We start from the raw sequence: 13,485 nt of genomic DNA on the forward strand, positions 1-13,485 counted from the left end.
CTGCATGCATGAGGTAGCAACGACCGTGCCTGACGCAGGCGCCCATCGCCTTCGTACTGCTAATAGGATGCAGTATTTGGTGCCAATGGCCACTTCATGCTACTACTGGTAGAACTCTGGCGGAGGAAGAGCTGCCTCACGACGCGCTATCACCGAGTCCTCGCTTGCGTCCCTGCTTGGTGAAGCCAATCTGTAGCACTACAATTCCTCTTATTTGCTGCTGGTATACATGCATATAAGTACATAGGAGCAAAGTTAGATTAGGGACAATAATGCAAGAACGGACTACAATGTACGTATCAAGTCGCTCACGCAGCCTGGTACGGGGCGTCGTTGTTGTTGTTGGCCGCAGCCGCCGGCGATGGCTTGGTGCACTGGGCCTGAATGAGGAGACCGACGAGCAACGTGCTGAAAAAGAGGCCCACGACAAGGTTCGGCTCAAGCTTGAACCTCCGTTCTTGTTGTTGGTCGTCGTCGTGTATGTGTAGCCATCTCTTGTAGTGTAGCGGTACGTTGTCGAGTAGCTGCTAGAGCCCGTGTCTTTCCCGATGACGTAGACGGAGATCGCGAGTGTGATCATTAGGGCGCCACTGAGCGCCGTCGAGAGAAGTTGCGCACGCTCGTGGCGGCCACCCCAACCACCAAGCGCGCCACTGACGGCGGTGGCAGCAAGCAGCACGAGAAATGGGGAGGCCGCGCTGCTGAAGGCCGCCGTCAGCGCAAAGGCGGGAAAACCCACAATCAAGAAACCGCGCGAGGACGGCGCCAGACACGGCGTGACCAATGCGATGGAGGCAAAGACGGTAAAGGCGACAGCGCCGCCGACCGTGATGTCGCTCGAGACGGCGCGACCAAACATCCACGCAAAGGTAAATGCGTAGAAGAAGCACGAGACGAGCGCCGAGTACATGGGAATGCCAGCGCCGTAGAAGACCATGGGCATGGCCAGAAAGAGCACGATTGTGGCGAGAACCAAGTCGAAGCCGCCGCCGTTGTCAAACATGATGCTGTCGGAGTAAATTGGAAAATGAGTGTGTTGGTTGATAACGTTTTGGCACGTTCACGCATCTTGTTGAAGGAGCATAGAAGGGACCCCAAGTGGATTCACCACTGTGACACCGACGTGTCCAACATGGTGAGCGATGGACACATTGCGGAGACGCACCATACTAGAAACAAGTATAATCTCGACATGGTGGACTCGGTTCGACAAGGCGACACGGCCCGTGTCGCCTTGTCGAACCGAGTGACAGCAGACGAGGACACGAGCTGGTAGATAGGTCTAATGGATCGAAGACGCATCCGGATAAGCTGACAAATGGGCTAACCTCATAGTCGGTGACAGTTCTTGCAACGTCCTAGACCTGTGGCCCAGCGCAGGTGCTACATCGACTTGTGTCCTGTACCAAGTATACTAGTACTCAGTACATGTGGGCACGAGCGACGAGCAGCAATAGGGGATCCACGTGGGACCTGGGACTGGAAATCGATACGAGGCCTAAGAGGCAGGTCTTGGAGAACGAAAAAACTCACGATCAGCTTTACCTGGTCGTGATCCAGTGTTTAAACTGTCACTAGTAGCGGTAGGCAATGAGATGTCGCCAGGAAACGAGAACCATTCTTTCCGAGTAAACGAGTTTGGGACATAAAACGTTTAGTTCCCTGCGTCCGCAGTGCCTTTGACCTGCTTATACAATTATAGACATAGTCGCACTCTACCTAACGCTACCCAATTGTATTTAGCCGTGTTCGGATCCCCACGTTCTCGAACATCGTGCCAAGCTGCGTTGTTGCCTTAGAGTAGAGTTGGCCTTGACGTGGGTTGGCCAGCATTCTCGATTTGAATGTTGCTACATTGCACGTGTCATCCTGTCACGATGTCGCCTGTACGATGACTGCAATTTCTTCCTCGTCATTTTACTGCCTTTGCATGGACGGCACTCTTCTGCTGCTCGGCGTCCCCGACGTTTTTGCGCTCTCTTGCGACCACCGTCGGAGGGGCTGATGCGGCCGCCACCAAGGCACGTGGCTTATTTCGGTGGCGCTTGTTAGGTCCCATCAGCAACTGGCATTGGTGTGTGAATGGATTAGAGTGATTCGCCAACTCGCAAGCGACAGCTACCTACACATTGAAAGGTCAATACACTGCTCATTGACCCTTGCTGCATTTGAACACACTACGACGACCAAGAAAGATGCATGCTTGAGACGAATCCATGTACAAGTGGTCTTGATAGCGAGTGGAAAATATCACATGGGTTCGAACGTGACTAGTACACCACGAATGGCAAGCCATAAACGTGGATGACGGTCGCGACAACTCGGTTGTTTATACCAACGTGAAGAGATCTACCATACCAGCTCATGAGGACAGCGAAATCTCCTACTAGTACTCGCCATTCCGTCCCAATAGCAACTATGTACATTTGAAGGACAACAAGTTAAGGGACCGCGTCGCGATTGTGAATGCGGTGGCGGGCGTTGCAGCCTCCTGCGTTGGTTTCATTCTCCTTTTTCTACTTCTTCATGCCGGACGTTATACGTGACGACGACGCGTGGCGACTGGACGTGCGCGTCGCTGTGAAGGCGCAAATCCAGGCTCGCGTCGCTTCCAAGCTTCATGACCGCAGCCTCCTTAGTCCTCTCGACGAAGCCTTTGCAAAGGAGCCGCTGCACTGCCATATCTTGCACACGGCGTGTGATATCCTCACCAGTGTACGTACCCGTTCCTGGTTGCTTCAACGCTCATTTCATTCTCCAGTGCTTGCATGCCTCGTCCATGGACACGATGCCCGTCCGCATGCAGCTCGAGATTGCCCATCGTCTTCTCTCCAAGGTGCTTCTGAAATGTCATCCAAGACCAATCCTTGTTAGGAATTGGAACGCGTGCCGTCGCAAGACGAAGCCCGCGTCGCCAAGGCGCGCCTGCGACCGCGGCGTCTCCGATCGACGGCTTGAGTCGGCTGACTGTCGTGTGTGAATAAAAACGTCATAAATTACTCGAGAAGATCATGGTGACCAGTCCGTGCGACTTGCACACGAACTCGCTGCGCGATAGAAAAAGTGAGCCTTCGTGGGCTCAAAGGGCAAGGTATCCATGCTAGAGTCGTCCATCAGCGCGTCAACACCGAGGAAGGTGCGAAGGCGCGTGGCGGCGTCACATGTCGTGTCGTCGTCGCAGAGGTCGTCTTGGAGCGCAATGATGAGAAGCTTTAGGTAGCTTCGTAGCGCGTCGAGGCGGCTCAGCGCGAGATCGTGCGAGCGAAACATCTTCTTCTTGGGAAAATCAAGGTCGACGACGTCGGTCGCGACCTCGGCGTGGCAGTCGTCGTCGGGCGGCGCGGCGAAATGCGCATGCAGCGCCGACCAGAGTTCGTGAAAGTCCGAGTAGCGCTTCGCGATGCTCCACGCTGACGTGCCATGCTCGACTTCGATGACGTAGTAGACGATGCTGTCGGCGGCCTCGGCGACGGCGGCGACCTTGGCCCGCAGCGAGCGCACTTGCTCGATCCGGTAGACCATCGCGTCGTCTTGTGTTGTGCTTGTCGCTGGCAAATGCAAACTGAAATCGTTGAACCAAGAATGCAAGTGCAACTCTGTAACGGCAGCGATTGGTCCAATTCAAGAGTACCCACGCGTTTGATTGGTGAATTGCATGCTTTTTGCGGATTGGGTAAAATGCAGAGAAAAAGTATCTTGCAGCCGACGACCATCACTGCACCTATTGTCGTTGCGCGCACCTATTGCGCAGCGCCAACGCCAAGCCCTCGTATAGAACCTACCTCCTTACAATCCGGTTTCAACGTGCATCGTTGCCGGCCCGTCCCATGATATTGGGTCGAGGAAAGGCGACTTGAGAACACCGTCGCGCTGGATTCTAATCGGTGCTTGCTGTGAAATGTTTCGTAGCATCGACGCAATTTTGTGAACCATCCAAGCGGTGCTTGCAAGGCGAGCATGGTTGTACTTGATTGGGCGAGAATCATGTGGGCGATGAAAAGGTTGCAAAGAAGCACCGTTCGCGCTCCGAGGCCATTGGCTACTTTGAAGCTTGGGCGTGCGTGCCTCTTTCTCGGGCTTCTTTTTGTGGAGCCGCGCGCCCATGGCGGCTGCGATTCGCAGAGAGTCGGATTCGGATATCTTGAAGGTCACGCCGCAGACCAGGCGCTACTCTTTGTCGCCGTTGTCCACTCGAGGCGCGATACAAGTGCCTGCGCCAACAGACTCGGCGCAATGTTGACGCGGAGCGGTCGAAACGCCGGCGTCATCTGGACTGGATACGACGCTCTTGACGAATCCGACGGTTGTAAACTGCTACAGCACGCGCATGGCCTGCATCGCGATGCGGGGCGAGGAGTCGATGACGCCGTCGACGGGTGTAGTTCGTGGCCCTTTCCGTGGTACCTCGAATGTAAGCAAAGCCACCTGCGACGCCCCGCTGTCCACGCGCGCCACTGACAACGCCGGTCCAGTAGTACTGCGTCATCTTCGTGTCAAATGGCAAATGAGATCGGTGGTTTCAGCTTTGGATTTGCGCGGGAATCGATCTTGGCAGAGGCGGCGTGCCGCCCATCACCCTCCAGCATTTCAGATGGCTCTGGCTTGCTGTTTAAAACCACCTATGACATTGGCAGAATGTATGCGTAGTATGGAAGAAAGCAAACATTCGATGCGGTTTTAAACAGTTGGTGCCCGCCCAAGATTGCACATCGAAACGATGGCGGCGACGGTCGACCTCTGTGCGCTGACCATGGCCGAGTACGAGAAGGACTTTAGCGACCCGAGCAACTACTTCCATCCGTGTCCAGCGCTCACCGACATCTACGCCTTCAAGGTCGATCGCACCAAGCGCGACGGCTACTGCAGCAACACGTCCTGCTACGGCCTCTTCACGGTGCTGAACGCGTGGATGGTCAACGCCGCCAAGGCGAGCACGCCCTACTCGTGCCTCTTTCTCGACACGAGCACAGATTCCAAGGTGCCGATATCGACCATGAACTGCACAAATGCATTCCCGACGCCGACGTTTACAACGCCGCCGTCGGCTGCCACCGCCGCCGTACCAGGCGTCACCAGTGCGTCCGCCTCGGCCACACCGCAAGTCAGCTTCCAAAACCAGACGACGACAGACGCATCCAACAACAGCTTGTGGCTCGCGATTGTCGGCTGCGCCGTCGCAGTGGCCCTCATTGGCGCCTACGTCGTGTACCGTCTCCGCTTGCAACAACGACCGCAAGCCGCTGGCGACGCGTTTCATCTGCTGGAGGCGACGCCGGCAAAGACGAGCTCCACCAAGGACACGCATGCATCGTCGCCAGATGACGTGGATGCTCTGGACGCGCTGCAGCTCTGGCGCCTCGATACGCGCGAAGTGACGCTCGAGCGCAAGCTAGCCGAAGGTGCCTTTGGTGAAGTGTGGTATGGCACGTACATGGACGAGCCCGTCGCGATCAAGACGCTTCTCAAGACGACCACTGCGACGGTCCACGCCTTCTTGGCCGAGATCCAGCTCGTTGCCAAGTGCGCCGTCACTTTGCATATCGCCGTGGTCTAATTTCCGTGGCATGTAGGATGGACTGCGACCACATTGTTCGCTTCATTGGTGTCAGCTACAAGCGCCTCGCTGACATCCAACTCATTACTGAGTTTATGGACCGCGGCGACCTCCGGACCGCGCTCATGGCGACGGCGGTGGACGCGTACCCGTGGGTGGAGAAGCTCTCGGTCGCCGTGGCGATTGCGGACGCACTCGTCTACCTGCACCTCCTCGACCCCAAGGTTGTCCACCGTGACCTCAAGTCCCGCAACATTCTCTTGGACTCGGTCAAAGGTGCTAAGCTCACTGACTTTGGCATCTCGCGCGAGCAATGGGACGACGAGACGATGACAACCGGCGTTGGCACGTACCGCTGGATGGCGCCCGAGGTCCTCATTGACGGCCACTACTCGACGGCCGCCGACATGTACTCGTTCGGCGTCATCTGCACCGAGCTCGACACACACGCGGTAGTCGTCCTCTCGTCGTCATGCATTGCGCTGTACTCATGCAAAATGGTCTCTGGTAGCTGCCGTACGCGGACAAGTGCACGCTGGCGGGCAACCCGCTCACGGAGAGTGTGATCATGGCCAAGGTCATGGCCGGCGAGCTGCGGCCGTCCTTCCGCGACGCTTGTCCGAGCTGGTTTCGCGCACTCGGTGTCTCGTGCATGGATCCCGACCCAACGGTGCGGCCGACAGCGATGGAGGTCGCATATGCCCTCCGCGTCGAACTGCGGCGGGCCGGCGACGACACACTGTAGACAGCATCGTGTACCGTACTATCATTTATGCATTCTGCGTTCGCTCGGATGGCTCTATACCTTGCGCCTGGCGTCCTTCTTGAGCTTGAGCTTGGCCAAGTGCGCCTTGAGCTGCTCCAAGTCGCAGGACGCCAGGCCGATCGGCGCGTCTTCACCGAGCGACCCATATAGCGCTTCAATCTTACCAACAAGTTCGTCCTTCTCGCGCCGAATGGCAATGCTCTTGGTCTTGGCTGTGTTGCCGCCACCGCCTTGCTTGAAGTCCTGGTTGCGGCGCTCGGCCGCGGCCGCGGCCATGTCGCGCTTGGTCCCGATTGATGGCTCGCGGTCGTCAAGGTCCCTGTACACGTCGCTGAGAGGGTGAGTCGACAGCGCGATGCGCGCGCTGGCCTACCCTTCGGCGATCGCTTCCTTCGTGAAGCAGCAGCCCATCCTCGTCACCTGCTTCCCGTCGCCTCTGCTGGCTGTCTCGCGGCCTCGGACTGGGCGAGATAGTAACAGGAGCTGATTCGTCCGACTTCATATTCTATTTCCGAAAGATATGGCGCCAGCACACACTATTTCACAGTATTCATGCGGGTGCACACGAGCAAAACAAGTTGTATGTCTCTGCTTGATGCCCTCTTGCTCTCAAAGGCGCATGCAGATGAGGAGCCAATACAAATTGGGCGCGTATGTATTCTTCTCGCTGGCTTTGGTCACAGGTATTACCTGGTACCTCGCTTCAAGAATGCACACTATATTACTACGTTGAAATAGTGTCACTTCAAAGTGAAGTTGAAGAAGTTGAAGTGCGGCTTCATTCAACCTCGTTGTACTCGTAGCGGTACCGTCGAGACGGCGGGTAGTCGGGTGAGCCACACACAAACTTGATCATGACGACTGCGACGAGAAAGAGAAACATGGCCGAGTAGAGAGCGTCGTCCGAGTTGTACTCGACCTGCCCCCCGTCAATGCCATTCATTCTGCCTGCAATCGGCTGCAATCGGCTGTACGCCCTGCGCTCCTCGTCCCAGTCGCGGTGCTCGCGCGAAATCGCCGACCGCTCCCACTCTTCGACGCGCCGCTTGTTCCACGGTCGGTGCGCTGGCGCCAAGTTGTCATAGTCTCTGTCGGGGCCTAGGTTCTCACCCCGCAATTCGCTGTCAGTCCAATTGGCGCGGAAGACGGCAGCGCGGAGTCGCGGTGGGCGGATCTCTCTGGTAGAGTTGCTGGCGTCCGACAGCGTAGCCATGAACGAAGCTCAATAGTACGCGATGCGTCTCCAACGTGGCTGCCGTTGGCCGTTGACAGGCTATATTCAGAAAGGCCACGTTCTCGCACTTCCACAAGACAAAGACGCTAAGACAGAGACGCTCACATTCCTCTCAGCGTATATTGCTTTGTGATTAACGAGACGGAACACTGTACTAGTAGGATCAAAATGTAGTAGTATCAATAAACGTCAATCGATGGACTGGTACTGCTGGAAGCGTCGGCGGCGGTGCAGAACCACCTTGAGCGTGAATAGGGCAACCAGAGCGACGGCGGCAAGCATGAAGACGGCAGAAACACCGCCATGCAAATGGTTCAATGACGAAAGCTCCCTGTTCGCAAGGCGCAACGACGGGCCGCGACTGTGACGGTGCTCGAGACCAGCGTTCCGGTGGCCTGCGTCGTTGCCGAAACGAGGTTGGAGGACGAGAGCTTGTGTCGCGTGTGTGATATGTCGAGCTTCGTCCTCCGCGATATCCGATGGCCCACGTAGTAGGTCGTCGTCGGTCCATTCGATATGCAGCACCTCATGCGGCAGCAGGTGCTCCACGAACGGCGTCGGTTGGAGCGGGAGGTTGGGCGGCTCGTTCGCGTCCAGAGCACCGTCATGCATCGGTGCATGCTCGCTCTTGCTGTCCTTGTCGTGCTCCTCCGTCATCGCCTTATTTTCGCTGTGGCCGAGACACGCATGTTTCAGTCCCAAAGGGTTTAGGGCTTGGCGCCAAAGATAGAAAGCCACCGTTGGCTCTTCTCGGAGCGTTGCGATACCAGCACCCGAAGTAGTGTTGGATGGCGTGTTGTGCGTGTCTTTGGATCGCAGCGACCGGCGACGATGCTCTTCGTTGGCCCACGAGACGAGCTGCTGCATGGTTGGCGCCATCAAACTTGGCCGATTGGTGAGGTCGATTGTACTCGGTAGCTTGCCTCGCTACACCGCCGACCGATCGCACATACCTTGGATGCACTGACTATTGCTTCTTGTTTACCTCGGCTACGACGAGCGAGTTGCTGGCGGTGCTAAAGGGGCAGCTCATAATATTCATTTAAAGAGGTTTGCCGTGGCGGCGGTTCTAAGTATCGAAAGCGACAGGGTATCACAACCCAAAGTATAGAATTGTAAGGTGCGCCCCCACCCACAAAGAAGACGATGGCAGGGCAGCGGAAGCTCCTGAGCGAGATCGAGCGGACGCTCAAGAAGGTCGGCGAGGGCGTCGAGGTCTTCAACGCGATCTGGGAGAAGGTCTACTCGGCCGCGGGCCAGAGCCAGAAGGAGAAGCATGAGGCCGACCTGAAGAAGGAGATCAAGAAGCTCCAGCGCTTCCGCGACCAGATCAAGACATGGATCGGCAACTCGGACGTCAAGGACAAGCGGCCGCTCATGGATGCGCGAAGGCTGATCGAGTCCAAGATGGAGGAGTTCAAGGTCTGCGAGAAGGAGACCAAGACCAAGGCGTACTCGAAGGAGGGCCTCGCGCAGGCCGAGCGGCTCGACCCCGCCGAGCAAGCGAAGCAGAACACGCGCGTGTGGATCCAAGAGGGCATCACGCAGTTCAACGAGCAGATCGAGACGATGGACTGCGACCTCGAGCGCATCCGCAGCGCCAAGGGCAAGAAGAACAAGCAGGAAGTCGAGAACCTCGAGCTCATCATCGCCCGCCACAAGTGGCACGTGCTCAAGCTCGAGCAAGTCGCGCGCCTCCTCGACAACGACGCTATTGACCCCGTCTCGGTCGACGCGCTCAAGGACGACATTGACTACTACCTCGAAGCGAACCAGGAGCCCGACTTTATGGACACGTACGGCGACGACGACATTTACGAAATCCTCGACCTCGACTCGCTCTCGAGCATCCAGTTCAACGCCGGTGGTGGCGACGCCGATTCGGAGCCGTCGGACGAAGAGGTGCCTGTCCCGACGACGCCAGCGTCGCGCTCGACCTCGGGTCGTGCCTCTGCTCCGTCCAGCGCGAAGAAGGCACCGGCTCCTCCGATCACGAGCATTGGTCGTCCTGGCGCCGTCAAGCCCATCGAGCTCAAGACGAGCCCGGCCGTGGTCGTGAATGCGTCGCCGCCGCCAGCGCCTTCGACACCCGCGGCCCCGGCACGCGTGGCACGTGACCTTCCGCCCAAGGTGGCGACACCTGACCGCTCGTACGAGTCGCCGGCCAAGCCGACGCCGGTGGCTGCGCCACCTGCCGCCATGCGTCCGCCGCCCGCGATGAGCAAGATGGACTCGCCGGCGCGCCCGATCGGGTACGGTGCAGCCGTTGCGTCGGGTTCGTTTGGCATGACGGTCGAGACGGATACGGTGCCCGCGGCGCGCAAGCCGATTGGCACGCCCAAGGCGTCGCCGCCGCCGGTGCAGTCGCCGCCGCCGGCCGTACCTGCCCCGGCGCCTGCACCGTACGTCATGTCGGAAGAGCGCCGCCAGCTGCTGCGGCTCATCGACGAGAGCTTCAAGCTCATGCCCGACAGCATCGACTCGGAGAAGGGCAACCGGTACGTGCCGCGCAACATGTACCCGACGCCGCCGTCCTTCCCGAGTGCACCGGCGCCGCTCTTTGAAAATCCCGCGGTCTTTGAGAAGTTCGACCTCGACACGCTCTTCTTCATCTTTTACTACCAACAAGGCACGTACCAGCAGTACCTGGCGGCGCGCGAGCTCAAACGCCAAGCGTGGGGCTACCACAAGAAGTACAAGACGTGGTTCAAGCGCCACGAAGAGCCGCAGATGACGGGCGAGGACTTTGAGCAAGGCACGTTCGTGTACCTCGACTATGAAACCGGGTGGTGCCAACGCATCAAGACCGAGTTTACGTTCGAGTATAGTTACCTCGAAGACGAGCTCGTGGTATAACTTTAACGACACATATTAACCACACACACGCACAGTGTTACAAGAATACTACATGTACAACCGATCGAACGCGTCCTCGTCCATGATGTGGGTCGTTGTCGGCAAGGACGCCAGCTTCATGTCAGCGAGCCCGCGCGCGAGATCGACGACTTGCGCGGTGGGGAGGGCGCTCTGACTCGCTGTTAGCTCCTTTACGTAGCGGGCCATGGCCACGTGCCTGCGGCTAAAGTGCAGCGTCGCGCCGCACTCGGCTAGTGGACAGATATTCATCGATAATCTATCGATGGCTGGACGAGGGTACCTGGCGACTGCGGCAACGGCTTCATGTCGAGGCCGCGGCAGAAGCAGTGATGGCACATATGGATCGTGCGTGGTGCGAGCTGGAACACGACCTTGCATTTGTTGCAGCAGTCCATGCAGACGACCTACGCTTGGTTACAAAAGAAGCCGGACGCAATTCGTACGTGGCCGCACTTGGCGCAGTTCTTTCGCTTGACGAGCGCATGCAGCTTCTTCGTGCAGCGCGAGCACTGCTTGGCCGTTGCCTGCGACTCGTAGCGCTGCACGGGCACGAACTCGCCATTGTCCATCGACGTGGTGACGTGGTCGTAGCACAAGTGTTCTTCGAGGCTCAAAATCTAGTCGCAGCGTCAGCGTTCTGGCGGCTTTGTAGAGGGTCATACGCGCTTGCACTGGCTGCGCTGCATGGCCGAGAGGCGCGGAATGTTGCCATTCGCGAGCGTCACGTACACGGTGTAGTAGTTGAGCAGACCTGGTGTGTCCGTCTCGATGAAAATGTGGCCGCTCTATCCAGGGATATAAGATGACCAATAAGATGATAAACTCAAGGGGGCGTACTCGAACAAACGCCGATCGGATGATGCCGTGCGACGCCTTGAGCGGCGGGCAGCAGTCGATTTCGATCGAGTGGAGGCAGCGCACAAAGCCGCGCCGGTGCACTTTGGCGACTTCGTCGTAAAAATCGAGCTCGTCGTGGATCTCGACGAAGACAGCGTCGCGGTTCGAGACGGCAATGTACGGGCACTGGATGACGAGCCAGTCGATGCCGACGTAGCGAAGGGACACAGACGTGTCACGCGCCTCGAGCGTATACAGCGTTTGTCGGTCGAGCACGATTTGGCCCACAGTCTTGGCGTACGTCCGAGCCTTGGGCAGTGTGTCGAGGTAGAAGAAGTCGGCGACCTGCTCGATCGTCGCGTGGATCTGCGTGTTGGCGACCGTCGCGGGCAGGTGCGGCTGGACCGAGTCGGGCCCTTCGCGCATCTACATTGATAACATACATAGGATGAAGAGGGAAGGATGGATGAGGCATACGCGAGCAAAGCGCTGGGTGACGTCGCTCTTGAAGACCGAGACCACTGGCGTCGCCTGGAGCGACATGGCATTGCGGACGCAGTCGAACGCCGCCTTGTTGGCGAGGTTCACAAAGTACTCGCGGTCGCACTCGTCGAGCGGTGGGCAGCGAAAGTGGTCGGGTGGCAGCGGCAAGGTCATGGCAAAAACAGAAGTCCCAGCGTGCCCCATCGCACAAAGTGCAACATCAACAAGCCAGATGCGCGGTGGGCCCGAGAAATAAAGGGCACCTTTTTCCGGAGTACAGCACCCCAGATAGGGAAAAGGCGCATGCGTTTTGGAGAAAGCGCACCAAATCGCTGACGATGTCGAGAAGGCAATGTTGATGTCATGCATCTGGTCCCGCGCCTTGCTTGCAACAACCAAGCAGCCGCAAGGATTACCGCTTACGTACACATGCTTGCCTCCCAAGCATGCTACCTTGCATGCCTGGTCGGCGACCAGACGACTCGTTCAAAGGAAATTCGCAGGCCAACGGAATGCAGGACTGGAGGGGGCTGGGCCCGGTCTGTTTTTGGCGGGAGTCGACCACGGCTCTATCTGGAGACGATCTGGGTGCGGTGCACCTCTGCATCCTTCGCGAGCCGAGCCCGTCAACAGCTCGGTCCAACTGCCACGAACCATAGTTGCCCTTTTTACACGACCCTGAAAGCGATGACGTCAACCGCTTGCTTGTCTGGTCGAGCCGACACAAGCGTCTCGTGGCGGCTTCCAGTGTCGTGGCGCATGCGCGTCTAGACAGCGAGTTACTCACCAGATCAAGGACTGGACCGTGGCCGCGGCAACGTTTGGGCCGTTGCGGGAGGAAGCTGGGTCTGAAATCCATCCAGATGAGTAATCACAACCACTCATGGGGCCGGGCCCTCGCGCCCTATCATTTTTACGCACAGTACATAGCCGTGGCGCGTCGGGTCCGCGTCGCGCATGCGTGCTTGCAAAGGCCTGATCTCATAAAGTCGCTGTACCGGTATCTTTCTGTGCACATAAGTCCACTGTGCTGCGTGCTACTGTGTATTTGTACCGTGTATGCGAGACTAAACAATGAGTCGCGGTGGCGACACAGCTCCAAGCGTCCTTGTAAAGACCGACGTCGCCGTCGTCTCGAGGTACTGGCGAACCAAGCTGCCAAGATCCAGCGTGTCGACGAGGCTCCGAATCGACACGTGGTGCGGCACGTGATGCAGTCCGTCGTTCGACAGTGACGCCGCCGCCTCCGAGAGGCTCGAGAGCGACGCTGCAACCGGCTGAATGCTGTCGGCCAACCACTTGGTCGTCGCGCCTACGTTTAGAAAACCACCATAACCCTCCGTCCGGCTCAAATCGAACGTGGAGGCGGTGGGGAAGCGGCTGCACACGTTTATTCCGTCCTTAGGGTTAGGTCTAGTTCCTCTAAGCTTGTGCTAATCACTCAGTTCTCATTTCTTCTCGTCCTGCGCAACCAACTCCCAGCTGGAGTCGGTGGACGGAATAAAACTAGTTTTTTCACCAAGAAAGAAACGAACAAAAACATCGACATGTCCAAGCCAAACACTAGTCACGTTGATGAGGGCGAGGGTTGGCAAACGGACCTTGGGCATAGCCGGCCGGGTCGTAGCCATCATTGTTGACGGCCATGCCCGAGAAAGCATAAGCGAGGCTGGCGTCCGAGTCGCGGCGCACGCTGCCCGGCGAATCCGGGGAGTGGGAAGGCCGCTCGGTACT

At 57.8% G+C, this 13,485-nt stretch overlaps 10 protein-coding genes across 10 annotated transcripts; 3 read left to right on the forward strand and 7 right to left on the reverse strand.

The window, feature by feature from the left end:
* Positions 1 to 248: 248 nt before the first annotated feature.
* SPRG_14767 (hypothetical protein) lies at positions 249 to 1,003 on the reverse strand (the record flags this gene model as incomplete). The annotated part of the gene is made up of 2 exons (XM_012354214.1): positions 249 to 450; positions 513 to 1,003. The coding sequence occupies 2 exons, from the start codon at positions 1,001 to 1,003 to the stop codon at positions 309 to 311; spliced, it is 633 nt and encodes a 210-aa protein (XP_012209604.1). The 3' UTR covers positions 249 to 308.
* A 1,523-nt stretch (positions 1,004 to 2,526) lies between these two features.
* On the forward strand, positions 2,527 to 3,022 carry SPRG_14768 (hypothetical protein; the record flags this gene model as incomplete). Its single annotated transcript, XM_012354215.1, has 3 exons — positions 2,527 to 2,715; positions 2,762 to 2,836; positions 2,875 to 3,022. The coding sequence occupies 3 exons, from the start codon at positions 2,527 to 2,529 to the stop codon at positions 2,956 to 2,958; spliced, it is 348 nt and encodes a 115-aa protein (XP_012209605.1). The 3' UTR covers positions 2,959 to 3,022.
* A 57-nt stretch (positions 3,023 to 3,079) lies between these two features.
* Positions 3,080 to 3,522, reverse strand: SPRG_14769 (hypothetical protein; the record flags this gene model as incomplete). The annotated part of the gene is made up of 2 exons (XM_012354216.1): positions 3,080 to 3,100; positions 3,127 to 3,522. The coding sequence occupies 2 exons, from the start codon at positions 3,520 to 3,522 to the stop codon at positions 3,080 to 3,082; spliced, it is 417 nt and encodes a 138-aa protein (XP_012209606.1).
* Positions 3,523 to 4,717: 1,195 nt separating this feature from the next.
* Positions 4,718 to 6,379, forward strand: SPRG_14770 (TKL protein kinase; the record flags this gene model as incomplete). The annotated part of the gene is made up of 3 exons (XM_012354217.1): positions 4,718 to 5,520; positions 5,571 to 6,006; positions 6,066 to 6,379. The coding sequence occupies 3 exons, from the start codon at positions 4,718 to 4,720 to the stop codon at positions 6,297 to 6,299; spliced, it is 1,473 nt and encodes a 490-aa protein (XP_012209607.1). The 3' UTR covers positions 6,300 to 6,379.
* Positions 6,274 to 6,806, reverse strand: SPRG_14771 (hypothetical protein). The gene is made up of 2 exons (XM_012354218.1): positions 6,694 to 6,806; positions 6,274 to 6,639 (listed from the first exon to the last, which is right to left on the reverse strand). Exons 1-2 carry the CDS (start codon positions 6,729 to 6,731, stop codon positions 6,354 to 6,356), a joined length of 324 nt encoding a protein of 107 aa, XP_012209608.1. The 5' UTR covers positions 6,732 to 6,806; the 3' UTR covers positions 6,274 to 6,353.
* Positions 6,807 to 7,083: 277 nt separating this feature from the next.
* On the reverse strand, positions 7,084 to 7,533 carry SPRG_14772 (hypothetical protein; the record flags this gene model as incomplete). Its single annotated transcript, XM_012354219.1, has 1 exon — positions 7,084 to 7,533. One exon carries the CDS (start codon positions 7,531 to 7,533, stop codon positions 7,099 to 7,101), a length of 435 nt encoding a protein of 144 aa, XP_012209609.1. The 3' UTR covers positions 7,084 to 7,098.
* Positions 7,534 to 7,743: 210 nt separating this feature from the next.
* Positions 7,744 to 8,166, reverse strand: SPRG_21458 (hypothetical protein; the record flags this gene model as incomplete). The annotated part of the gene is made up of 1 exon (XM_012354229.1): positions 7,744 to 8,166. The coding sequence occupies one exon, from the start codon at positions 8,164 to 8,166 to the stop codon at positions 7,744 to 7,746; it is 423 nt and encodes a 140-aa protein (XP_012209619.1).
* Positions 8,167 to 8,673: 507 nt separating this feature from the next.
* On the forward strand, positions 8,674 to 10,439 carry SPRG_14773 (hypothetical protein). The gene has a single exon (XM_012354220.1). It carries the CDS (start codon positions 8,701 to 8,703, stop codon positions 10,408 to 10,410), a length of 1,710 nt encoding a protein of 569 aa, XP_012209610.1. The 5' UTR covers positions 8,674 to 8,700; the 3' UTR covers positions 10,411 to 10,439.
* Positions 10,420 to 11,925, reverse strand: SPRG_14774 (hypothetical protein; the record flags this gene model as incomplete). Its single annotated transcript, XM_012354221.1, has 6 exons — positions 10,420 to 10,661; positions 10,712 to 10,835; positions 10,875 to 11,048; positions 11,094 to 11,216; positions 11,269 to 11,694; positions 11,746 to 11,925. 6 exons carry the CDS (start codon positions 11,923 to 11,925, stop codon positions 10,459 to 10,461), a joined length of 1,230 nt encoding a protein of 409 aa, XP_012209611.1. The 3' UTR covers positions 10,420 to 10,458.
* Positions 11,926 to 12,818: 893 nt separating this feature from the next.
* SPRG_14775 (hypothetical protein) lies at positions 12,819 to 13,398 on the reverse strand (the record flags this gene model as incomplete). The annotated part of the gene is made up of 2 exons (XM_012354222.1): positions 12,819 to 13,063; positions 13,353 to 13,398. 2 exons carry the CDS (start codon positions 13,396 to 13,398, stop codon positions 12,819 to 12,821), a joined length of 291 nt encoding a protein of 96 aa, XP_012209612.1.
* Between the last annotated feature and the right edge of the window lie 87 nt (positions 13,399 to 13,485).

The sequence above is a fragment of the Saprolegnia parasitica genome, assembly GCF_000151545.1.
Source record: "Saprolegnia parasitica CBS 223.65 unplaced genomic scaffold supercont2.150, whole genome shotgun sequence".
NCBI classification, from domain to species: Eukaryota; Oomycota; class Saprolegniomycetes; order Saprolegniales; family Saprolegniaceae; genus Saprolegnia; species Saprolegnia parasitica.